At 40.9% G+C, this 25,784-nt stretch overlaps 3 protein-coding genes and 1 non-coding gene across 6 annotated transcripts in view; 2 read left to right on the forward strand and 2 right to left on the reverse strand.

The window, feature by feature from the left end:
* Nucleotides 1–2,737: 2,737 nt before the first annotated feature.
* On the reverse strand, nucleotides 2,738–10,914 carry wdyhv1 (WDYHV motif containing 1). 2 transcript variants are annotated; one of them, XM_031586005.1, is made up of 6 exons: nucleotides 10,162–10,914; nucleotides 3,984–4,083; nucleotides 3,848–3,898; nucleotides 3,613–3,758; nucleotides 3,403–3,527; nucleotides 2,738–3,305 (listed from the first exon to the last, which is right to left on the reverse strand). In XM_031586005.1, exons 1-6 carry the CDS (start codon nucleotides 10,434–10,436, stop codon nucleotides 3,139–3,141), a joined length of 864 nt encoding a protein of 287 aa, XP_031441865.1. In that variant the 5' UTR covers nucleotides 10,437–10,914; the 3' UTR covers nucleotides 2,738–3,138. The 2 variants fall into 2 exon arrangements, with proteins under 2 accessions (XP_031441865.1, XP_012673954.1); XM_012818500.3 differs by lacking the exon at nucleotides 10,162–10,914 and adding an exon at nucleotides 7,966–8,244.
* LOC116225108 lies at nucleotides 8,485–8,600 on the forward strand. The gene has a single exon (XR_004165915.1). It is a non-coding gene; the product is annotated as a U5 spliceosomal RNA (small nuclear RNA).
* A 1,652-nt stretch (nucleotides 10,915–12,566) lies between the features above and the next one.
* Nucleotides 12,567–14,753, forward strand: zgc:91910 (Zinc finger protein 706-like). Its single transcript, XM_012818497.3, has 4 exons — nucleotides 12,567–12,719; nucleotides 13,233–13,374; nucleotides 13,503–13,624; nucleotides 13,726–14,753. Exons 2-3 carry the CDS (start codon nucleotides 13,240–13,242, stop codon nucleotides 13,602–13,604), a joined length of 237 nt encoding a protein of 78 aa, XP_012673951.1. The 5' UTR covers nucleotides 12,567–12,719; nucleotides 13,233–13,239; the 3' UTR covers nucleotides 13,605–13,624; nucleotides 13,726–14,753.
* Nucleotides 14,754–15,372: 619 nt separating this feature from the next.
* Nucleotides 15,373–25,784, reverse strand: part of nup98 (nucleoporin 98 and 96 precursor) — a 60,061-nt gene continuing 49,649 nt past the window's right edge. For both annotated transcript variants that reach the window (XM_012818512.3, XM_031586004.2), the window contains 10 exons: nucleotides 25,333–25,553; nucleotides 24,116–24,394; nucleotides 23,872–24,029; nucleotides 23,598–23,738; nucleotides 22,629–22,783; nucleotides 20,856–21,077; nucleotides 18,846–19,087; nucleotides 17,044–17,198; nucleotides 16,595–16,706; nucleotides 15,373–16,316 (listed from right to left, as the gene is read on the reverse strand). In XM_012818512.3, the coding sequence (XP_012673966.1) occupies nucleotides 16,114–16,316; nucleotides 16,595–16,706; nucleotides 17,044–17,198; nucleotides 18,846–19,087; nucleotides 20,856–21,077; nucleotides 22,629–22,783; nucleotides 23,598–23,738; nucleotides 23,872–24,029; nucleotides 24,116–24,394; nucleotides 25,333–25,553 (1,888 nt within the window). In that variant the 3' untranslated portion in view covers nucleotides 15,373–16,113. The remainder of the gene's footprint in view (nucleotides 16,317–16,594; nucleotides 16,707–17,043; nucleotides 17,199–18,845; nucleotides 19,088–20,855; nucleotides 21,078–22,628; nucleotides 22,784–23,597; nucleotides 23,739–23,871; nucleotides 24,030–24,115; nucleotides 24,395–25,332; nucleotides 25,554–25,784) is intronic.

A 25,784-nucleotide genomic window follows, 5' to 3' on the forward strand; every position in this document is an offset into this window, starting at 1 on the left:
TTGTTAATTGTATGCAGGATTTTGGAGAAATGTTCTAGAGCAGTGTTTCTCAAACATTGGTGGGCCGCGACAATGTTTCAAGTTAAAGAAAATGTTCCACGAAGAACGGATTTTTAGTTGAGAACAATATTAATTCAATTTATGATTTGAAATTCGATGTTTTAAACACAGTATAGAATAGGTATAACAGGCAAATCATGAAAATAATAGCTTATCTTGTTCAAACTTTAAGGCGTCATCAAGTTGAGGCGCTCAGTTAAGCTAACGGCGATATTAGCAGGAACATTTAGAAGTTTCCCAAGCGAAAGAATGACAGTACTGGTAATGTCATACTACCGAAAACGACTAAAATTCAGCGTAAATACAACCCTGATTAGATTTGGCTTTGTGAATGGAGGTGCCCAGAGCGCAGTGTGTCGAGTGCGCTTTAACGCTGTCTAAAGAGGCGCTCAAACCTTCAAATCTGAAGCGACATTTGGATTTGGATTTCAAAAGAAAAGAAAACGGACTTCAAATACAAAAGAAGACCATTTCTACATTGGATAAACAATCGAAGAGTGCTTTGAAGGTAATTACTTGGTAGCTAGACGTGTGGCACAGACCAAGAAGGCATTTATGAGCGTGGAGAAACTGTTTCTGCCAGCTGTGGTGGATATGTGCACGAGATGATTGGGAACGATGAAGCGAAAAAACTCTTGACCGTACCACTTTCAAAAGACACAGTAAGTCGCCGGATTTCGGAGATGGCCTCGGAGATACAGAACCCGGTCCTTGAAAGGATGAAAGGTAGCCCGTTCTTTTCAATACAGTTAGACGAGTCGATAACTGCGGGTTTTTGTGCGTTATCGTTGGAGCGGTATTCTAAAAGAGGACATGCTTTTCTGTTAAGAGCTACCAACTTGAACCACTACCCAGGAATGATTGGTGCTATTTATGTTGATAATAGATTGCAGCAACAGATTTAAATTATTATTTGAATCATTATTTGGACCTATTTGAACCTATTTATTTGAACCTATTTATTTGCATGTCTGAAGCAACACCTATTTTAATTAGGCCTAGCTGAGTGGTCTTGTTTGCATGTTTCATGACTTGTTTTGAGTGCATGCTATCTTTTGGGTCTATTCTGGTTTTATTTACTTGCTTGTTTGCTGTGCACAAATAGGCTTAGGCGGCCTACTGCGAATAAATTCCTTTGTTTCAAAACTCTTTTGGATAATAAATCCCTTTTGACTGAAAATACTCTGTGTGGTTTTATGTTGTTTTCTGGTGCACAATACAATTTAGATTTTCTTGTATTAATTTCTAGGCTCCCACCTGTAGAAGGTGCTGATGTTGCTCTTTGTGACACATAACATTAGCTTAATAATCAGAATGGAATATTGATTAGCTAAAATAAGCCCGGTGTCTGTTGGGCCCCACCCTGTTACAAATACGAATAGATGGGCCTTGGAGTAGAAAAGGTTGAGAACCCCTGTTCTAAAGGATCCTGGGGAAGAGCCTACACAGGTATTCAAGACCAAATTAGGCAGATTCCCATTGGTCTTAAATGCACAAAAAGATCCTTAAAATTCTGGTTTCATCTAAATCAAGCACATAATAGGCACTGACATTTCAAGCACTCAAAATTCTAGGTCAGACCCCAAACTAGTCCTCTGTCAGCGGGCTCTAAGGTCAATGAACACACTAACTTGTGATTTTGAAATCAACATTGCGTACTTAAGTCGAACCAAATTCTGAAACAAAGAATAAAACAAACTATAAAACTGATCTATTTACGGATATATGACAGACATGCACTTTCTCATGTACTATGAAAAAGAGTAAATATGACAATGGATGTTTTCCATTGAAGTCATGAAATGATGTTTGTAAGATGGCCTTCCTGTGAGGAGAAGGGCAGACGATTTGCAACTCCTGGCTGCACGGTACACTATCACTCCACTAGTAAAGTGCAATCGGATCCAGTTGAAGACCATCCACAGGGTATGGCATGGCAATGCCACCAATACCAAAGCACCCCCAGACCATCACATTTCAAGTGTTCCCTGAGCAGCTTTTCATCCTCCCTCCAGTGTCTTTGATCTTTTACTCTTAGTGGTCAGTCTTTTTAGAGCTTTCTGGGGCTTCCTCCCTGTTCAAGATGAGACTGATATTTTGTGGGCGCTATTTAATAAAGCTGCCAACTTGACGACCTGTGAAGCATCTGTTTCTCAAAGTAAAGACTGATGGCTCTTGCAATAGATGTAGCCAGGGGCCTCGCTCTTCTCCTGCTGTCCTGGTTAGGACCAGTTTTCAATGTTCTGTGAAGGAAGTAGTCCAAACCACTGATAAGACATCTCCAGTTTCTTGCCTATGTTTTACATGGAATAGCCATAAACAATAGACTGACAAGTTTGTGAGGAAACCGCTTTCTTTCTTTCCCCCTTCAGACCATCCTCAAGTCAAAGAGGACCAGCTGTATTGCTCACATGGGATAGTGGCGTTCAGCTAGGCAAATATCATTGCAAAAAGGTTTTCTAATGATGAAGAATCATGTTTTTGTCCAGGTTTCAAAATGTCTTTGATCTTAAATCGTGATTGTTATTCAAAAACAGGTCAGCCCCATGTTCCCATTTCCATTGCCAAGCACTGTATCTATATCGGTCTCAATTGGTTAAAAACATGTTTATCAATGAATAAATGATCAGCATTGTATGGTCAAACATGTTTATCAATGAATAAATGATCAGCATTGTATGGTCAAACATGTTTATCAATGAATAAATGATCAGCATTGTATGGTCAAACGTTTGGAAATGTGGCCCACCGTTTCACGTCTGTGTCTCTAGGTCTAGGAGATGTCTGGAGAAAAGAAATGACCGCATCATACTGTTCAGCTCCAGCTTTTGGTCGATTTAAACACAAATGAATGACTTCGTTTTAGAAATAGCTTGATAACACTGCATTAACAGAATATTTATTAAGTGTAGTGGGAAATTGACTGTAAAAGGTACATGACCTAATACATTATGAATGCCTTAAGTTGGAGGAAAAATCCGGTACAAGATTAAAGAGAAATGGGAAATGTGCTGCAAAACATCAACTTCACAGGCTGAATAGTCATCAGCCAGGACTGTGAGTGGGAAATGTGTACTTCTAATCATCTGCTGCATGATCTTCATCTTTAAGTCTGTGAGAGTCATTAGCTAATGATGGCCTCCCTTTACCACCAAAGTGTTGCACAAATTCTGCAAGGCTGTAGACTTTTCCCCAGCCAATCTGGGCGTCCATACTGATGAAGGAATCCAAGTTCATTTTAGACTCTGCAAAATATCAAACAGACTGAGATGTAACCCTGTTGTATGTGATGTTTAAATAAATAAAACATCGTATGCAGCCCACCATACTGAAACGTCATACCTGCTGTCTCTAAGCAGGGGTATGAGGGTGGAAGCATTCTCCAATGGCCAACCTCATCTTTCATGTGTGAGCGATCAGAAGCAAAGCTACTCAGGAAGGTTTCAGCAGGAATAACTCTCAGTTTCCTATAAAACACAACTGAAGTGAATATTAGACAGCTTAAATGAAGTGTACGTGCAAATGAGTTTGGAATGCTTCTTCTTGCTGTACCTCCAGTAAGATTCCTTCAGACCGTGATCTGACCGGAAGGCCTCCTTTTCATACAAGCTCAGTGGGCAGGGGAAAGGAAGTGTGGTGTCCAGATCATAAACGTAGCTCTCTCTGTTCCCGGTATGCAGTAGTATGACATGGTAATCCTCAACACAGAAATGCAACACACAAACAAATGCAATCATTTGTCTCATGTCCGTTTATAAAATAGACTTTATAAAATCTTCGTTCTTACCCACACTACGGGCTGATCTCTGCGACAGGATTTTTGCTTCCAGAGAGGAACCTGTACAGACACAACACATTGCTCTACATCAGACACTGACACCAGATGAACACTTTGGACCCAAAGCTAGTGAAGGTTAACTTACCATTCTCCTTTCATTAGATATGAAAACTGCATACACATCTTGAATGCAGTGTTGAGGTTGTGCTTTGATATATTCACAGAGTTTCCAAATATTTTCCTCACTGAAAAGGACGTAAAAATCCCATTAGAAAATCTGCTTATGTTTCCAGACAAGCAACGTTTGTTGCTTTTTTTCTTGCCTTGTATGTGTGAACATTATTAGATTATTAGACAGCTCCACCTCGACTCATCAAAAAAGAAAAGTAATTTTAGTTATACACAGGAAAAGATACACAGCAGTCAATCCCTTCAATGTCACATGTAGGGATGTCACAATACCAGAAATGCAGTAGTCGCTACCAATACCAGTGCAATTCCACGATTCTCGATACCCCTTTCAACTCCTTTATTAAAAACATTTGAACATTACATTGATGGCACAGCATATCAGTTGCAGTACCCGGCCAAGACATGAAAAAAAAAAAAAGGAAATAATACAAAGCCCTGAAGGAAAATGATGAGATTTCAGTCATCAGGTATAGCTCAATGACTGGAAGAAAACAGCAGAAACTGCACACACACACACAATGTACCAACACACACACACACCACACTCATACACACACACTCATACACACAAACACGCCTTGACATACCCAGAGTACAAGCAGTAGTTTAAATTTACTGACATGGTGACAGACCATTAATCCGGAAACCCAAGTAGTGTGCTAGCACCTCAGCTACAACCGCTGGCCTGCTTTTTCAGCAGCCTCAGACAACTCCTTTAAAGCTCCTTTGACTGACTGTCCTTGAAACGCAAAATCCAGCTATTCTCCTCTTCTTGCTCACAAACAAAGCTAGTTACCATCTGCGTCCTCTTCGGCAATGAAGCCTTACCCCATGCCCATGGAAGTGCTCTGAATTTAAGGCGGATCATCAGAGATTCATAATAAATTAAGTTAATAATAAACCCCTTCCCTTACCTGTGTTAGTATCAAATTCCTATGCCTACCCTAACCTGGGTTCATACTCCCGGGGGTTCTGTAAAGTGCTTTGAGACTATTTGTATTGCTACAGGCACTATCCACTGCCTAAACACGACCCCCCCTCCAATCTCTTCCCAGCCAACCTCAAGCAGATGGGTCCCCTCTTATGTGCCGTGGTTCTGTTTAAGGTTTCTTCCTGATTAACAGGGAGTTTTTTTCTTGTCCCTGTCGCCATTGTGTTTGCTCTAAGGGGGTTCAGGCACTTGGCTCTGTAAAGCGCATATACGTGATGGATATGCTACCAGAATAAGCTTTAGCTAACAATGAACGACCAATGGACGTGTAATGGGTGGCTCAGACACAGAAAATAAAACTGGAGATGGTATGAAAATGCACTGAAAATTGTGTCGATACTTTTCTAATTGTACACCACTTTGATTTCCTGACACATGATAAAGCACTTTGGACAATCAGGGGGCTTGATTTTTACTAACTGATAAATATTGTCCAATCCCTGAAAAGAATGTACCAGTTAGCTCTTCTCTGACAAGCCTCTTGACAGGTCTCCCGTTGGCTGAAATCTGATTATCCTCAAATTTCAGAGTGAATATTCATGAGGAGCTCTTGAAGAGGTGAATCACTATACGAATCAGACCAAGGATAATGGGTACTTTTCCTTTGACAAAACTGGTGTCCAATAAAAAAGAATTTTACAGTGTAATATTTTGGAGGTAGGGTTAGCAACAGACACATTCTAGAGATATAATGGGTCTAAAGTTTAATTCAATTAAATTTTATTTATATAGTGCCAAAAGGAAACAATTGTTTTAAGGCGCTTTACAGAGCCCAGGGCCTGAACCGTCTCTAGAGCAAGCACAATTGCGACAGGGGCAAGGAAGAACTCCTGAAAAACAGGAGGAAACCTTGAGCAGAACCACAGCGCATAAGGGGGGGCCCATCTTCTTGGAGCCAGCCAAGCAGATGGGTAGAGAAAGAAAAGGAAGGGGGGAGGAGAGGGAGTTGAAAGGAAGGGGGGAGGAGAGGGAGTTGAAAGGAAGGGGGGAGGAGAGGGAGTTGAAAGGAAGGGGGGAGGAGAGGGAGTTGAAAGGGAAGGGAGACAATCAGAAAGAAGGCAGATTAATTCATACACATATCAGGATGAGCATGCTAGCATACATGTGGTAAATGTACAAAATACACACAAACATAACATGGTATATCCCTGATACATACAAAAATGATTATGGATACGGTGTGGAGAGCGCTTTCAAGTATTGTTGAACAGCTTAGTGGGTACACAGTGTGCTCGTACGGGTACTATTACAAGGGTAAATGGAGTAATGGATCAAAAAGCTACATCGATGGTGGCAATTATTTTAATTGCAGGTAAATGCTAGCACACAATGACGTGATATTTAAGCTCAACAGCCAATGTTAGTACGCCCCTCCCTTCCGTGCTGCTGAAACAGCGTGTTGATTGGCTGTAATTGTTTATTGATGTCTGGGCAACTATATTTGTTTCCCAGTTACAGAGCTAGGACTGTGCACTTGTGTGCACCGAACGAACAGCTAGGACTGCAAGGGGCAATTTGCTCAGAATCTCAGGCCACTTCTAATGCAATTAGAGGTTTGGGGTGGGCGCCTTTTCACACAGTGGACTGTACTACAGTATAAAGCTGTTTTCCTAGTTTGAATGTATGATTGATAAGTCTATTCTTGCACATTACCACTCTACATACAGTTGCACACAAAATGATTCAAAATTATTTCCACATGAGGAATAGACTTAGATTGTAATAGAGAAGTTGAGCCTTAAAATATGTATGCATTTTCACGCATTCTTCTTTGAAGATGATTATTATGTTTAGTGTCTGGTATGCAGATGTGTACAATTTACCCATAGACTTTCAATCCTGTTTAAGATTTGGGTCTGCAGTGCATCCAAAAAGCTAATGTTTGCATTGCATGTAGTACTTCATGGTGCAATTTTAGATATGCTTTGAATCATTGTCCTGTAGGCTGACTGGCTTCATTCAATTGCATCCTGAATTTGCTGATATTTAGTGGACTACATTCTTCCCTTTGTTCATGCAATGTTTCCTGTGTCACTGCCTACTAGAACATCCCAAAACAGAATAGATTCACCCACAAAGTGTCACACTCAGTCATCAAGGGGTTCTTTTAATCAAATGCTGCTTTTTTACCCGAAACACCACTTTGGTGATTATGGCCAAACAACACAATTTAAAGTAATCTGTTCACAGCCCATATTTACAAAAGTACTCAGGCTTACCTAGATTTTGCCTTGCATAGTCCTACTGAGGCGCTGATCGAGGCCTATGTGGATGTAAACTAAGGAATAGTTTGCTCATGCAACACAATTGCAGGTAAATGCTAGTTTCGGATTCTCAATTAGGCCAAATTAATAAAGTAATTATATAAGTTTTAGGCTTTCAGGTTCAAACTACCTGGAGACAAGCTTATTTAAATCAGGATTTGTGCTACTTCGTTGGAGAAGGCAAATATAAAGACGGACGAGATAGCTAAACTGTGTGACATTCATGTTGAGTCCAAACGGTTCTCATACGCCGTTATAAATTACATCTGTCGAAACACACTGCTCGATGCTAGTAGTACAGACAAGTCTTCAACCTTCGTATAGCAGGGATTGGAAGGACTATATATCAGATAGAATATATTTGCTTCTTTGTCTAGTCCGCTTTAGTCTAGTTCTATCACTATATCAGCTATAGCTGGGCATTTCGAACAGGTTCATTCTCGTTCACGCTGTCGTTTCTCCGACGCCTCTGTGCAAGAACTATAGGCTATCATGGTTCGTATTAAATAGCCTATCGCTCTTCATTATTACTTGAAAATGACTTTCATGTTTAATCAAGAAATTGAGTGCAAATGAATTAAACGTGATTCAAAAGTCAGAATGAAGTTTGACCAATTTCGGGGGGCATTGCTCACCCTTGCCTACTTCTAGATCCGGCAGACTCGCAAATATGAACTCACCAGTAACAGCTTGTGTAAACACAATCCTCTTTTGATGGAGTGATGATGACATACTCAAATGAAAGGTCCTGTTTATTCATGTTTTCCAATCATCAAGACATAGGAGTTAGCTCAAGTAATGTCAGTTACAAGCATTTGGCCACATATCTAACGAGCTCCTCAGATCAAATTATTTCTGTGTAACCGAGATATGGGTCCGTACTGGAAACAAGGTTTATAGGCCACAGGCATTACACTATTCGCCGGGTCGCTTCTGTGCTGCACTGGGCCAAAGTGCTGCACGTTTTTTGTGTCAGTGAAAGTCAGATTCCCAGCATGCATTGTGCCTTAAGGAATTGTTTTAATACACTTTGTGTTGGTACTTGCACACTGCTGTAACTTCCCATATTTCGTTATGTTGTCCTATGTATTAAAGTTAATCAACGCTTTGATAGCTCGTACATTATAATTAGTGGTAACCCTTAACGTGAACTATAGCGCTGATGGTCGCTATCTGAAATCGTTCCTCAAGTAAGTAGAACACTCATGGTTCTTTTCAGATCGCATAAATCTTTCGCCTTTTACTAAAGATTTCCGTGGAGAGGACCACTATGAGTTTATAGTAATTTTTTGACACCCTGCCTTCCGGTGGGGTTCCTACTAGTGTGAAAAATAATGGTTGGAGTACATGTACTCGGAGGATAGAGTTCGGAGATTAGTGTTGTTACTAACAAGGGAAAGTGCTTTGCCTGGCGTGGGTGACCTGTGTTCCCGTGTGGTTGAATGGTCTCTGGAAAGCGTAGTAGTACTTTCAACCGTCACTCACACTGTTGGGATACCGTACTTTCCCGACTACTAACCGCACCGTCTTCATACCGCATTACTGTATTGTATGTCATTTTATAAAACATACCGTGTATTAACCGCAGTTTATTGAACGCTACGTCATGTTGTCAAGTTGTGGTTCGAGCGCTACTAGCCATTTAAAAGTTGTATGAAGTAGGGATGCTCATTTCAAGCAAATATAGCCAAGGATACTTAGACCCCCTTACCGCACACACACACATACAAATACTCCATTGCCACTCACAGTAAAAGCCATTTCTTTAGCATTTATGAAGTGTTATGGCGTCGTGTGAGAATGGACGCTTAACGTTTACAGTTTTTTCCAATCATTTGCACACTTGGTTCAATACCATGTACACTTTCTCAAAACACTTAACACATCCAGCATATCAGTAGACTATGTGAACTAAATTGTGGATTCTTTTCCATTGCTTAGATACAAAATGCAGTCAATGATCACTTCCTCCGAAATCCATGGATACCTGTCTCAGTCAATGTTCACGACCAGTAAAGCGCTGTGCAAAGTCATGTTATTCTGAGGAGGCCAGGCCTCGCCAGGCGTCCACTAGGAGTCGTCACTGGTCAACACAGGAAGGTTAGTTAGAAAATCTGAAAAATGGACAGAGATTGTTACCATCACTAGGAGGAAGTAATCTATCTAGTACTGCATGAAATCAGTGGCATTTGACATTAAACAAACGGCACTTAGCGTTAGTTTGTCGATTACTGGTACATACATTACAGCATAACTAAGGTTGCTGATTACGTTATATAGGCCAGCCATTTCAAATTGGTTCAGAATAGGTGTCAAACATGTTTCGTAGGCCTACACACTGTGAATAGGTGTCAAACATGTTTCGTAGGCCTACACACTGTGAAAAGGTGTAAAACACAACATCTGATCTGGTGTGACAAACATGTTATGCACATTTCATTTGCGTTTCAATCATGTCCACTAGACGTTGACACATTTATTTAAACGTGTTGAAAAACGTTACCAATAGGGAGGGAAAGTAATTGCAAAAGCTTTGGTGAGCTGAGTACATGACTTGAGTTGTAGTCTGTTTATGAAATGAAAGGAGCAATTTCAAAACAGTTTCAACATATTGCCTACAACACAAGCCTACTGTACAAACACTGAAAACTAGTTTAGGTGGATAGCCTCACTGATATGGCTTTGTAGTATTTTTCTGAAAATTCGGTGTTATGGAATTATAAATGTAAATGTGCTCGTGAGCGGCACCCAGGGGTGCCAGAACTTTGCACCTGCTCTACTCCATGTTAAATCCCGTTTCATCACAATTGTAAATAAGATGAGGTTTGTCCCTCTGCCCAAGCTCCTTCATGGTGGGGGTGAGAAGGCGGAAGTACCTCTCTACTGTCCATTTCCGCCTGAAGATCACCCTCTGGCAGTCAAATATGTCCGGCGTCCATATTGAGAGTTCAGCCAAGTGCCCCCTCGTGAACCCAAGCCACCACTTCTGACCCAGTGGTGGCGTGATGTTATTTGGGCTCCTCTTCCTCCTCACCACATTGGCGCATGCCAGGAACCGCTGTTTGGTGAGCGGGTGCCCATGCCTGCAGCCACCTCCACCAGGCATCGCACCATGCCCTCTTCTCTCAACAATTTTTCTTTGCCGAGTCATTTTCTGCGAATATTTTACTACAAATTTGCATTTTGTATACCATGTTTTAGTTTCTATGTTCGTAATTGTAGAAACCTATTTACCTAATTACAGAAGCCTGTCCTTTGTTGGTATTTCTAATAATGTGTGTACATTTTTTTAGCCTTTGTGGAACACAATGTTTTACGAACAAAATAAAGAACATAACATTTAATACACTAGTTTATTACTTATTATCTTTACTCTCTCATATGTACTTAGATATGGTTTTTGTACTTGTTGGAGTACATTTAATGCAGAACACTTTTCACTCTTACTCAAGTACATATATGATTTTAAAAATGTGTTCATACTCCGTTACATTAGGCTACACAGGTCTCACTACTTCTATATTGAATTATTTGTATTCACACGCGCACAACGTCTGGCCTACAAAGTCGACTACCGTAAATCCTCAAATAGTGGCCGGGGCTTTTATTTACTTAGGCTGCACAGCGCATCGGCCTGTATTTGAGGCAGGCTTGTATTAGGGGCAGGCCTTTATTTCTTACGGCTCTTCAGAATGTTCAAAAAAGTTCCGTTGATTTCAATGGGGCACCCCAACGTTAGCGGGTCTGTCATTTCTTGATATTCACCACTGCGAAAAGTTAATGACCGCTGTCATTGGCAATTCTAATTCACATCTTTCATATCATTCAGCAAGAAGTCCGGTCATTTAACGTAGCGGAAAGTCATTGTAATTTGAAGTCAGCAAGTAATGGGTTGCTACACAACACCTGGAACGTTAAAGTTCTATTAGCCTGAAGAACACCTTTTCTTAGCGGAAATCAAAAACGGCAACAAAATCATTAAAAAGAGGTATTTTGGAGGAATGTCTTCTATCGTTTAGGCAAGTAACTGTATAATAACAAATTCGCCTTGTAGGCTGAAACATTTCTTTTTTTTATTGCAAACAGCCATGACATTAGCCAACATGAGGAGAACATGTATTTATGAAATGCATTCAATTAAATTGTGATGTCTGCTTTGTGCTGATGGACTGATTCTGGTAGGCTACAGTAAAATATTGTAATGTGCCGGCATTAGTCGCCCCATAATGCCGTGCGGCGGGCGCATACTTTCCTCTGATGCACTAAGCGCTCAACGATGTTCCTTAACAATGTTCCTTACTGTTCTCATTGCATGTTGTTGTTCTGTGTTGGGACTGAGTTTATACAGGTGTGTGACGGTTGCACAGTCTCTTCGTGATAACTTGTACCAGGGCATAAAGCCCGTGCCATTTTTACATTGTGTCGTGTTTAGTGTTTATTAAAAAGCCATAACAAATATTCCATACTTCCGTGATTTTTTACAAAATGCTACCGGTACCTTTTTTTTACCCCCGGCTTGTATTCGGGGCCCGGCCTTTATTTGTCCGTATGGACCACGCACCCGGCTACTATCTGAAGCCCGGCCTCTAATTGCATCCCGGTCTTTATTTGAGGATTTACGGTATATACGAAATATACATAAACGTAATAAACATAAACGCATTGGCCCATGGTTCGTACGTCAACAGCGCAACTATATTGAACAATTGCGCTTGACAGTGGAAAACTATGGAAGTCAATCTCAAAACATTACACACAGCGACACAGGAGATTTTTTTTCTTGCCGCATGAAAACTTCCGGTCTGAGAACCGGAGAAATGTCGTCGGAGTAAGAGTTCAATATAAACATAGATATGTTTGTTCAATTAAACTCTGTTTTTAATCGAGAGGCATTAAAAAATAATCATACTACTGTCTGTGAGGAGGTTGCGACCATATCGACGTCAACGTCCAGATAGACAGAAAAGGGCGCGTACTAGACATCCAGATCACTAATAGCCAAACAAAAAAATATGGAAATTGACCGGAAGTTGTAGTTTTTACAGTCTATACAGGGACAACGTACACTCGCATTTTAATGAATATAATCGAATGCGGGGTCTCTCATGCAGTTATTTAACTACCATGGGTGCTATCTGGGTGATTTTCCAAAACTACATTCTTTCTCTAATAGGGATTTTCTTTAATTTCTACAATAAAGCTAACCCGTCGCATACAAAATGACGATACCCACTCCCACACTCTTCTGCTGGCCGCTACTTGGCTGCTTTCTCCCTCCTTGCGCCACATAACGGGGTTTCAGGAAGTAGATCGTCATGACGTATCTTACTCCGCCTATTAAAACATCTTTTTGAGGTTAGCTTTGGTTTTAGGCGAAGATTTTTTAGCCGTGCTATCGCTAGTCGTGATAGTATTCAATCAGCGGAACAGTTAGGTAATAACATTTCCAATCATATTTTCTGTGTGGTATGTTTGAAATCAAATCGTGATGAGTACAAATATAGTATCTACGCATTTTCATGTATCGGTAACTTGAACATTCTGAAAACCATTGCTTTTAAGGCTATCACCATGTGGGCAGGATAACACTAGCTAGGATAGCTAGTTGCCAATAGAAAGCTGTTGTGTTTAGTTTCCGCGAGTAACAGTGACCAAGGTGTGATAAGTGTGCATTGGACCTCACCCATAGAGAGATACATTTTTAATCAGTTGTTTGTCGTATGTTGGACAATCACACGAAAGTTCCGTAACGTTATTAGATTCTAAACATAGATGTAATTTGATTGATTCTGATTGCAAAAGAATCCCGATAGATAAAAGCGTTGTGTCTGGCCAGTCCGCCGCTATACAGTGTTTTAAAATGGGATGCTAATTTACTTGTCTAATCTGTCTCTACAACAAAGTTAAATTCATTAATGAGCTGTCGGTATGATCATTTCTAATACAGAACGGCAATGGCTCGTGGTCAGCAAAAGATTCAGTCCCAGCAGAAAAACGCCAAGAAAGCGGCAGACAAGAAGAAAGGTCAAGCAGCAGACCAGAAGACCGCGGGCAAAGCAGCGTTAGTCCACAGCTGTCCTGTGTGCAGGGTAACTAAGTATTGGATTCTTTTTCGTGGTCCATATTTGTGGCTTCGAGTTCCTTGAGTTTACATAGTTCCTTTCCAGCCTTTATCCTTGTATGTCCCTGCTGATGTTTTCTATGCTTTGTCATTCAGACACAGATGCCAGATCCTAAAACATTTAAGCAACACTTTGAGAATAAACACCCTAAATCTCCAATGCCAGCTGAGCTAGTGGACGTGCAAGTGGACGCTTAGGAAACAAGTTAATCAATAAGGTAAGACCATGCGTTTTGTAGAAATGTTGTTGCATGTGACCTACTCATCTAACACTCTGCAATTGTTTAACCTGATGTCATATGGTGTATTCGCCTCACAGACCCGTTAGAAGGAACTGAATCAAGTCAGACATGCCGGTGAAGAGCGGAATGGACCTTTGGAATATGTTCTCCTCAGTGCTAGGGGAAAGACTGGACACTTGGGGGAGAGGTTCACCAGAGCCTCCGAAAGGGCTTAAGCACACCAGCACTCATTTGTACGAATTGATTTATATGCAGTCCTATTCATGGTGATGAATTTGGGCTCAGTCTGTTACTCTTCACCAGATTGAAAGATTTCCACATGTTCATCCCATCAAAATTAGCCCACTCACTTGCATTTCATTCCTTAAATCTTCTGTATCTCACACAGTGGACATGCAAACTCCTTATATTGACAATTAGTCCCAGGACCGTATTTTCGATGGCTTGAAAGGTTGCCCTAATAGTTCTAGACAAGATTCTCCCTGTGATCCAAGTTAGCCTAATTTTCCATTTTGACCCCTTGAGTTCATTGTTGAGGCTGACTTCTGAGACATCCTTTAGAATCAGGAGTTGGGAAGCTTCCTCTATGTTTTAAAAACTACGTGATATGTGTAAAACGTGATTTTATTTTGTAATGTGTGTACTGTAACAGCATTGTAGTTTGTTTATTGATTTCAGATCTGTCACCTGGTTGCTAATAAAAGAGATTCTGGGTTATTTTAGACGAAAGAACTGCACACTCTATATTTGTGAGCGTCAATCTCCGGGAAATGGAAAGTCCTAAAAACTAAATTTACCAAATGGTGGGAATTCACTCATTGGGATTTAATGGTTTGACATTGTCTTAAAAGTGAAAAAGAAATGCCTCCACATAGTAAATAGTTTCAGCATTGTCAGAATGATAGGAAAAAATGTCAGTAATGAGAGCTCTGAAATATCTAAAATAGATTATCCATGTCAAGCTAAAAAAAATGGGCAGGTTCACCTATTCCTCTGTGTTGGAAATGTACATAAAATATGTTCACGTTTGTTTTTTCATGGCTGCAAACCTGAACCAAAATGCTTTGAAATGAATAAACACCTTGTTGGTTCTGTGGCTATCAAACAGGTTTGTGTATTGTTACAGGTAGTTGGAGCTTGATTGACAAGTGAATCAACTTCAGAGGACTTGAAGACTTTATGCATGCCTTCTCCTTCCAATCTACTCTTACTACATCAATATTCATTTTGACCTGGTTTGAGTCATGTAAATGTTCTGATAAGGACACAATGGGCCAATTGCTCAATCATTAGCTCAGCTGCATTTTGAGATTTAACACATTTTTAAATGTGGACATTGCATAAGAAGTCACATGGCTTTCTGAGCCCCATTAGTGTGTCAAAGGCACAAAGCTATAGCTCAGGGTTAGTTTGATATTTGCTGCGTCAAGAAATTAACATCCACTAGGTGTCACATTTTGTTTTTATTAACTCTAAACTGATATGGTTGTTTAAGAAGAGATCAATTTATTTTCACAACTAGACCAATATTACACCCACTCAACAGTTTGTTGACTAGTATACATTTATTTCCCCATGTAGGCCTATGCCTTAAAGGGCAGGACAGAGCTGCACTTCGGCTTTAATATGAAATGTTCAGTTTTACTCATAGTTACTCTTTCATAATCTGGAAACTAACACAATATAACTTCACAAGTGAGCCTTATCAAAAAAGTCAAGACAGATTTCAAGAAGGAAAAATATTTTATTCATGGTTTTAATGGAAAAAAAATGATGTAGATACTGTGGAGAATACCTTACAAAAACCTTTCAAATATACTTGAACAGACTAAATAAATGGAGAAAAAATTGTACAAGGGTGAAAATAAGGTGTGTTTTTAGAAAAGTGTCAATCAGTGGATGGAACTGCTCCAGCTGTGCACTTTGGCTCAATTACACACCAGCGCTGTTGTCATACTTTTATACCTTTAAAACTTTACAAAAATATAAACATTTGCCTGCATTCTTTTGGTACACAAAATGATTCGATATACAGGAAATGGACTCCAAACTCCTCAAACACTGCACATTGGTGCAACACCTTTAAGCCAACCAGAGCATCGCGGCTACACAGACTGAAGGGAGAAGAAGCGGAGCGCCGTCGGCAAGGCTCAGACCTATTTGGCAGTTGCAATCTACCAAACCTGTCCCTTGTAGGATAAAAACTTTTTGCGGTCAATACCTGTCTTTTCTAAGACTGCAGAATACATCTCCAGTCATCATCATCACCACCACACAAATCTTCACTATGGACATAAAATAGTGATCATAATAATGGTACAGAATGGAATGTATTGTCGAAAGAAGTTGTACCTTCTCAACAGTCAACAGTGTTGTCTGAAAAGATCATAGGAGTGCTGCTCGGTCTGCAAGCTACTAAAGTCAAACCCTCCTATTCAATATCCAGTGGATCCCAACACGTCGGTTCACTGACTGAAGATGAGCTCCCGCAGGTAGGACTGGGTGAGGCTGCGGAGCTCCTCCAGGGCATAGTCCTCAGGCATGGGCAGACGGCCGATGTGAGGGGCCAGACAGCACAACGGGATGAGAGGGAGGTCGGATGGAGTGTCTCCCCCCTGTTGCAAAGTCAAGACTGCGCGGAGGATGTTGGCCACACGTTTAGCCATCTCTGTGAAAAGAGATTGGTAACGTTTCGGACAAGAACCATATTCAAACTTAAAGAGCCTCAAACTGCCAAATGTGCTTCATCACTACAAATGGGATACAGTAACATGCCAAGCGTCAGAGTTATGCAATCATGAAGTCAAATGGGATACAGTAACATGCCAAGCATCAGAGTTTTCCAATCATGAAGTCAAATGGGATACAGTAACATGCCAAGCGTCAGAGTTATCCAATCATGAAGTCAGTGCAGTCACTACAAGGCTAAGGCTAAATGCTCCTCACCTGACTGGGCAAGCCTATCCTTAGCTGAAACACATGGGAGAAGCTCAATTCTGCTGCACAGGGACGTCACCTCCGTGTAGAGTCGTTCTAGCTCATAGCCTGGACCCTCCATCTGCACATCCAGGACAATAAACTCAGTTCAATTCATTACATTCAAATATTAAACATTGGGAAAACAAGTGCAGCTGCAAACAGGCTTCAATTGCAATTCCTTTGTTTTCCATTATTACGAAGTTACACAAATCGAAATGAATGCAGAGTGAAGGCTGGGAATGATGACTGAATAAAGTCTTTTTTTTTTTTTTTACAATAACTGAATTGTTTTAGTGGAAATCCATGGCAGCTGGCAGTATTGAAGTCTGTCAACAGTTCAATCTTGCAAAGTTTATACAAGTTGTTTCCGGCAGATAATTCTGTAAAATGTAACTCTAAGTGGCCCTTTTTGGTACCTGCTGGATGGACTGCAGTGTTTGGATGACGTGGATGTAGTCCAGGAACACTCGGCCAGAAACATCCCAGTCCTGGATCTGAGCGTGGCGCTCGGGCACAGCCAGACCCTCCAGGATGTGCAGTAGATAGTCGTGGTTGTCATTGATGATGCAGTCTGTAGGGAGACCACACACACAAAAGAAACAAAAGGTCAGGTCTGGTTTGTGCTGGATCTGGAAATGAGTATAACAAGTACATATAATGATCTGGATACCTGTTGTGATTCAAACCAGTATGCTTCGATTTAAACCCTATGGTGTCGGGAGCCAGAATCCCACAATTTGGTAATCCTGACATGTTCCAATATTACACAGTCAAATTATTTTTTATGTTCAGTTCCAATTATAAAATAGCATGCATAATGCATTTTTCATACTGGAAGAAGAATTGTTTTTGCAAAAATATACTGTGCCATGGTGAAAGTGTTTTGGTCAGTAAGGTCTGGAGTATGCTAGAATTATGCCAAATTATCTTAACAAATGACAGTGAAAATGTCTAATGTTATCACAACAACCTCAAAACAACAAGATTTATTTGTTTAGAATTAGGTTTTATATTTCATGCACGAACAGTCACCACACATTGGGGTAGATTCATGAAACCTGCAACAGGTAAGTCAGTAGTCAGAGATGACTTCAATTTTGTCCTAAATGTGTTCACACCACATTGTCATTCCAAAATGCTAATAGCGTTGACATCAGCCTTTAAACAGCCACCATACCCTTGGGTGGGGAGGGGTGTGAACAGCTCCTTCTGCATGTTCAGTGTTGGTAACTTTTGGTATTACAGCAACAGGGTTATACATGTTACGCAGCCATATGAATGGTGAGACTGAAGGCTTTGATGAGTCCATGATTCGGTTTTGTGAAAAGTTATGAAAAGTTTTGTGCGCAACAGCCAATCAAATGACACCGCTCCCTTCTGTAGTCCGGGATAGGATTGTTAATGGCTGGTCCGAGGCACTATGTTTCCCATTTACAGATCCTGGACTCTGGAAGGCCGTGAGGAGCAAATGACTGAATTTCACCAAAAAGTGCGTGGGATTAGAATGGAGGACTGTGCCTTTAATGCACACAGTTTACCCAAGTTACAGAATCCCCTAAAATCATTTCCAATGACTATGGTGGCACTGTAATAAATACAATTGGTCTTTAGTCACTATGTCCTTGGAGTAAACATCCTGATCCATGAGGCCATTTTGTATTGTGTAATTGTATTCAATGGCAAAGGGGTCAAACAGGAAGTGATGTCAAAAATGGCATCTTCTGACCACAAAGGAGCGCTGTATTGATTCAAAACGTTTCTCTTAATCTTCCAAAACCGTGGGTGATCACAAGAACAACACATGCCTGACAACAGATAAAATGACATGAATCTTGGCCATGACCATTTATGATCCCGCCCTTAGGGCCAACTATACGTTTTGTGACGTTTGAAAGTCAGGTGACAGGAAGAGATCAAAACTTTAGTAACTGACTATACTTATTCTATCTCTCTGGCACAGTCTCCTAAGGGTCCACATCAGCATGTCATTTTGTCTTTGGGTGGCCCTCGATTTAAAAAGGAGGGATGGAGCATCCAGGCAGTGTTTTCAGTTCATACACGTCCCTAAATACACACACACTTGACTGACCTTAAATGCCCACACGTTGTCAGAGGAGTTCTACTCTGATGTACTCACCCAACATCACCGCTAGCAGCTCTTTTCAGGGTTTTTTTTTGTATGGAAATTTGTATATGCAGAATAAATGGACTGAATTACCTGCTGCCAGGTGGTGAATGACCAAGCGATGGCACTGGCTCCAGCTGCTGGCGTGATAGAGGTGCAATGCTTCCTGGTGCTTGTCTGACTCATGGCGGGCATGGGTGGCTTTGGCCTCGTGGATCCACTGCACGGGGATCAGCAGCCTCTCCGTGAGGAAATGCTCCTTCTCGGAAGAATCCTCCGTCTCTAGTATGGAGCAGTATGAGCACAGCATCTCTCGAACGGCTCGCTCACGCTGCCTGACGTGACAAAAACAGCATACAAGTCCCCAAATGTTTAACTGACGTTATCATGTGCACATCTTTTAGGATTGTTTGGTCAGTTGTTATGCAACGGGTCGATGGAATGCTGATGCTGGTGCAGGGAGGCTCCAGAGATTAGAGCAACGTTAGACATACCTTAGTCACAAAACACTAAAACACAGCACTTCAACATCGCTTTCTTGCCAGAGATGCCTTCATTGACAATCAACCAGCCAAGAAGGCTGCCCATTGGAGCAATCAACCAGCCCAGAAGGCTTACTTTTTATTTGATTTAAATTACACTGTTTGTATGCATCATATAAACTGACATTTGCACTGCTCATTTGAAGTGTAATACACTTAGATGGCCCCATCCCCACCTGGCATGCACACCTTTTCATATCTAGCATTCCGCCACCCCCCTTCCACGTCCCAACCTTATGCTTGACCTATTCTCCACACTCTTCCTCCACGGCTTGTTTTTAGAGATGGTAACAGATGTTACAAAACTAGAAACCTCTGTAACCCCAGTGCTATGCGCCAATTTTAACATACAGGCCTGTACCACACCCCCCCACCTAAAAACATCAATCCCCAAAAACATGCTACGTGCTACATATGCTATTATTTAGCACAAACTCAGCAACAATAATCTGAGATCAGTAAGAATGCCTATTTTCATAGGTTCTCAGATATTCTTTGTGGTGAAGACCAAAGACTTCTGGGATTTAAACACTGTAGACACAAGTGTTACAGCAATTATTTTAAAAGACAGTGGCCTAAATCATGCACCTGGATGAGATAAGGATATGGATGAGATCTCTCCAAAGTGTCTCTAAATATGTGCATATGTAGAGAAGACTCTCTGCTATTATTTTAGCACGGTCAACTTCATTAGAGCTACAGAATAGTTTTAACTTTGTCAGCTATGGTAGCCTATCTTGTCCATCGGTAAAGATAAATAAATAAATAAATAAATAAAAAAAACTCTGTCAGTAGCATATCACTTTCCTATAGTCATACCAAATATTTGTTTAGATACCAGTCAAGGAAATAAAGAAAGGTAACTGAGTTCTGATAACTTATATCGATGGGTTTATCAGCATAGGTGGTGAAAACATGATGTGTCCAATACTAAATTGTAAAGAAGGCATATTACTGTAGTGTTCACTGCTTTTAAAGAATACAACTCCCAGGTCATCTTAGCACTGCCTATAAGTAAACATGGGTCAGCAGCATGTGCAAAGTGAACCAAATTGTGCTTAATGGTAAATAATGTGACCGTTGGTGGAGCATTAGGTGAAGACAATACCATGGCAGCTAGAGGACAAGACGTTATGACTTGAGGTAGCACCACCTTGTTGCAGATTTGAAAAAGAAGAAAAAAAAAAAAACACCACACAAAACACACATTCCTGGCTTTATAGTAAGACTAAGACTAAGACCAAGCAATACACTATTCCATCCACCAACAAAGTGAATTCAGGAGCATTAAAGTGCAGGATGTATTTGATTGGCTTTTGAGCTCAAATATCAACAATCTTTAGCCAGGACCGAGCACAGTACCTTAAAACAGCTTGGACTTTTTCTTAAATTTAATGTCAAGATGCTCTTCCAACTATTTCTGAATTCCTTTTCATAAATGCCCCTTAAATCTTACCTTTCATACTCCTTATGACAAGCCCAGTCACTACTAAGAACTACTACATTTCACATAAAGAGTTTCTTGACACCAAAAGGCAGACAAGGGTAAAAGTGCTCTTACATTGCGTTGGGTATATGCAGCAACACAAAGATGGCCATCTCCCAGTGGCCGGCGCTCTCCAGCTGGGCCGCGTAGCTCGAGTGGAGCTGGGCCTGGCACTCGGGGGACAGATGGCTGTAGTTTAAGGCTTGGAGGACATTCCACAAATGCCAGCAAAGGCGGTAGTCCAGGCGCTGGATTGTTACTGTGCTGGGATCTAAAAGTTGCTGCAGGTTATGATGCCTGCAGGCAAAGGGATATGTACAGGTCAGCATTTACAAACAAATTAGAAAAATCAGAATGTCATGTTTTCAAAATGTACGACTCTTTAACTCAAACTCAAGATGGATAATATTGATGTACTTTAACTAGATACACTCAAGAGCCTTTAGAAATAGAAGAGTTTGAGTTCTAACCGATATGGTGCCTGAGATGCATGCAAAAGCTAAATGTGCTCATCATAGCACTGACTATAAGTAAACATGGGTATGTATTATAATATAACTTTAGAACATTAATATCAAAACAAAAATATTAACAAAATATAAATAAATACAATTTTTGATGTAATAAAGCACTGTAGACAAAAAGCACTGTAGACCAAGATATCTAGAAAATGTAACATGCTAACCAGCTACCACTTTGTATCTCAGGAGGTGATAGTGAGTCACTGTGGCAAAAACAGCAAGGAAGTTTGTCTATCCAGTATTAAGCAGCCAGCCCATCACTTAACGTTGGTACAGCCCAGTATAGGGATGCAGTGTAGTGATTACGAAAAAATGAAGTATTAAGTGAGTCCCGTGTCACAACCCCTGAACTAGCAGGAACCATATTTTCAATAAAGAAAACAAGGTTTAGAAACATGGAAGAGTTGGGAGGAGTGCATAGCATGTGTCAGTTGGTATGTTCTAGATCACGTGTTAGAGCTGGACCCAGTGTGGCCGACGGAATTCCACTTCTGTGATGAACTATTTTAAGTCTGACAAGACAAGTTTGTTAAACTGAGACTCTCTTTTCTAGTCAGAGAAGCTGGTCAATCTTTATGTGAAGCTATGCTCTGCTCTCTCTCTCCCTTGATGCGCATCATTGTAAATAAACACTTGTTCCTGATTTTTCTACCACTGCAGTGTAGACAAGTAAGAGATTCCAATTTAATATTAGCAGGTACAGGAAGTACTGAGTAAATCAGCAGAGTGACAGGTGTCTTCTTTGGCTGATTGAAATTGTTTCCAAACACTTGACATATTTTTCAGTCAGTAATAGTGATTCTCTACCGACTTACTCATCTGGTGGATGAAATCAAAGGAGTTCTGATGTCAATATGTTGCCATTGGTTGTGACTGCCTTAGTTTATTTTGAACCATTGTCTTAACATAATTGTAAAATAATAGTTTAAAGGTTTGAACTGCTACAGGTGACCCAGACTTCTGGAGTTATCAGGCTTTAACTGACAGTCTGTTAGATTCCTCCCAGGAATGCTTCATGCTATGGTATCACCACATGACCAACAGTGACCCAGGACATGACATGTTGAGAATACTGACATATACTTGCAATAGAAACATATGTTGCATTTTTTTTGAAATTGGTTATTCAGTGCTCATGAACGTTATAAAATCCTTATGTCGATACCCTTCAACTAATATATATTTTTGGGGAGAAAAAGGTTAAAACATGGTATGAACAGGTCGTTTCAGACTACTTTTCAATTACTGCTATTGATTACAGAATATACCTCACAAAGAACACGGAATTGACATTCTATGCTCTGAGGTGTCAAACTGATTGGCTTACCGGTCACTGTAGAGTTTCAGCAGGTGGAAGCATATGTCATACAAAGGCTTCTTGACCCCCCTCTCCTCAATCTCCTCCTCTATGCAAGCCAGGTCACAACTCTCCAGATAGGGAGGAAGGGGAGCACAAGCGTATTTCAGTCCATCAGGAGAACCCTACAATATAGACAACAGATATCCACACCTGATTTGGCTGTACTTCAAAGACCTCATCACCATTAGACATCATGCTTTAACGTGGCAGTACATCTCAATATAGCAAAACATATCTCTAAATGCTGTCGCATGTCACATATACTTAAAAATACAATTCATACGTTTTGATGGCCAAACTGACCACTGCACTACCACAAATCAACAAAAAGAGACTTAGTAAATGGTTCTTGCTAAACAACAATGTATCTGTTAGTGTGTCCCCTATTTACAATATTCTGCGGTATCACCTTAAGCACCATTATAAGTGTTTCAGGGCAGTACTGTGGGGTTACTGGCCCGATAATGCAAATTATTTTTGTTCTTCACTTGAGGCCCCAGGCCATTAGCCCTGGTTGGCCTGAAGATAGCCCTAGCTAACAGCATGGAATCAGACCATCTAAGACTGCCAATTAGACTAAATAAACAATGGGAATAAACTGCCTTGTCACCTTGTCACCTTGAATTACTAAGCTATGATAAATAAACAATTCTGTATGTATTGTTAGCCAACATCCATCTTTGCCAAACAGTTTATTTATGCTTATAAGTTTAAGAAGAGTTAAAGACGCATAAAGAAGCATGGCTCAATGATCCTGTTCACACTTTTAAAATGGGCGATCGGATCACAATTGGACAGCGCTAAATCCAGCTGTAAACCACCACCAGGACACATTGTGATCCCCTCACTCAAACCACTTGGCAAATTGTATTTGAACCAATCTGAGCCATTTGATTTTGCATTTCATCAGGGAAAATAAGCGCAAATAATGCTTACCTGGAAAGCCAGCTCATATTTGGCCAGTGCGTCAGAAATGGAGGCCGTGGGAGGGAGCATGTACCACAGGTGCACTGCGACACAGCGTTGCCAGTCCAGCTCAGCACACACATTTATACAGCCATTTGAAGATTGCCATACCTATGGGAGACATGGAGCAAACATGTCTACAAATGGATTCTAGAAGTATATGCTTTCCGAAAAAAAGTCTGTGTCATTCAAAAGAAACAAATCTCTGAAAAAACGTAAGTATGTATTAATAGGAATGCCATACTGGTTTGCCTGCCAAGAGAGCATAGATACGGAGTCTCTCTTCTTGTAAACAAGAACCCATCTGCATCCTGTTCCAGTCGCCAAGCTGAAGCGTCAGAAGATCCTGGCTATATGGCAAGCCTGCCGCCTGAGATAACAGCAAAGACAGACGGTGGTCCCCTGCAAAGATTCACAATTTAAGACAAATTGACAAAACACATTCATAACCTTTATTTATAACCCACCCTCTCAGAAGATTAACAAACCGCTTTGCTGTGCCAGCTTGCAAGCTTGGCTGATCTTGTATCCCGTCAGGTAGCTGAAGATAGCCTCTGTTGGGCTGTGGGTTGCCACACTGAGCTCCTGGCAAATGCGAGTTTCAGCTGCACAAGATAGCCATGCGGAAAAACTTTGTCGTCGCTCTAACTGCTGCTTGTAAGAACCAGAACCTTCTTGTTCAAAGTTATCTTCTTCGCTGGCTTCAGTGAGTCCGCCCCACAATGCCTTGCACAGAGTCCATACCTGCTGCCAATGGCTCAGCAAGGCTAACAGTTGAAGTACAAAAGAACAAAAACAAAAAAAATATGAATTATTACAATGAATGCAAGGTTGGAGTAGCGTACATTCAGAGGGCAAGGCAGACAACACAAAGTAAATAGCCAGCTGGCAAGAAAGAAATGATTCTGCACACTATTAATCACAAAATAACAAGTGCACAATACTCTTTGCTTTCATCATTTATGTAAAATTTCAGTGCTAAGTAGCTACGTTGTACAAATGGTCACCTGGGTCATGTTTTCATTTACTCCCAAAAGATAAAGCCTAAAGCATAAAACACAAAAGACCAAAGGTCGCAGTCCTTGCATACAAGTTGTCAAGGACTACACGCATTACCGCGCTTTCAGTAAGGAGAATTTTTGCAAAGTTATGAAACACAACGTATGCACAACATACACGCAATTCTCTTCATAGCGCAAGTCAAATCAGGTTACTGGCTAGCTGGTTGTTAGAATTGACAAGCCATTTATCTGCAGGGGCAAATTAAACCGTTGTCATACAGTGAACGTAACAGATTATCATTAAGCACTGTTTTGGTTTTCTGCTTCCCATCATATCGCCTGCGTTTTTGTTTCCAGTTGTATGACAGGTAGTTGCATTAAAAAGGTGTTGCCCTGCTACAAAGCGCCTAGCAAGCTAATGGTATGGGAACCCTGGGAGTTCTAGACGGGTCATTGTATGTTCATGATCATGTCACACGCCCCGAGTGTTGGAGGAGAGAGTTGAGTTAGTGGGAGCATTCGGTCACACTGGGATGTGTTGAAAAGGGACAGGTGGAAACTGGTTTTGGCCTCTATATTGCCCACGTGAGTCCTATATCTGAAACACTACTGTAAAAAGGAGTTAGAGGCGTTTGAATTTGTATTATTGTATTTCACATCTCAGAACCGAGCAACAGCTCTTTCTTCAGAATGAGCCCCATTACCGTTCTTGGTGCCATCTTCGTTGAACTTGGTGATCCATTGAGCATAATCGTGGAGTGCGTGGACACCAGTCTGTGGCTGGATGAAGGGGCAGGTCTCCTCTGTGTTGATGGTGCTGTACTTCAGGCTGATCTCCAGTGGATGCAGGTACAAAGTCTGGTTCACCTCTGGCTCCTGGGATTCTAGACTTACCACCTGCTCGAGGTGGACTTGGAACGGGCCACTACAACAGAGGGAGGTCAGACATCAGAAAAATAAAATACAACCTTGATGTATAAAATACAACCTTGACCCCAAAATGTCTTTTAATTGCATAAAAGGCTCTTTGTGCCGCTGTTCAGTACGCCACAGCAGCACCAGGTCATTTGCATAGAGCAGAGTTTCAATTCCGTATCCAAGAGAGTGAGCGCAGGTGTTGCACATTCTTCCAGTAACACTGCTAATTCATGCGCAC

Source organism: Clupea harengus, chromosome 19 (genome assembly GCF_900700415.2).
Source record: "Clupea harengus chromosome 19, Ch_v2.0.2, whole genome shotgun sequence".
NCBI classification, from domain to species: domain Eukaryota; kingdom Metazoa; phylum Chordata; class Actinopteri; order Clupeiformes; family Clupeidae; genus Clupea; species Clupea harengus.

Bases quoted from the DNA above. Each gene is read 5' to 3' on its own strand.
- wdyhv1 (XM_031586005.1), bottom strand. From the start codon at position 10,436: ATGACTCGGCAAAGAAAAATTGTTGAGAGAAGAGGGCATGGTGCGATG. The intron at 3,528-3,612 runs GTACAGCAAGAA...TGTGTTTTATAG, and splicing joins CTGAAGGAATCTTACTGGAG to GAAACTGAGAGTTATTCCTG. The intron at 3,306-3,402 runs GTATGACGTTTC...GATATTTTGCAG, and splicing joins CCCCTGCTTAGAGACAGCAG to AGTCTAAAATGAACTTGGAT.
- zgc:91910 (XM_012818497.3), top strand. From the start codon at position 13,240: ATGGCTCGTGGTCAGCAAAAGATTCAGTCCCAGCAGAAAAACGCCAAG. The intron at 13,375-13,502 runs GTAACTAAGTAT...TTTGTCATTCAG, and splicing joins ACAGCTGTCCTGTGTGCAGG to ACACAGATGCCAGATCCTAA.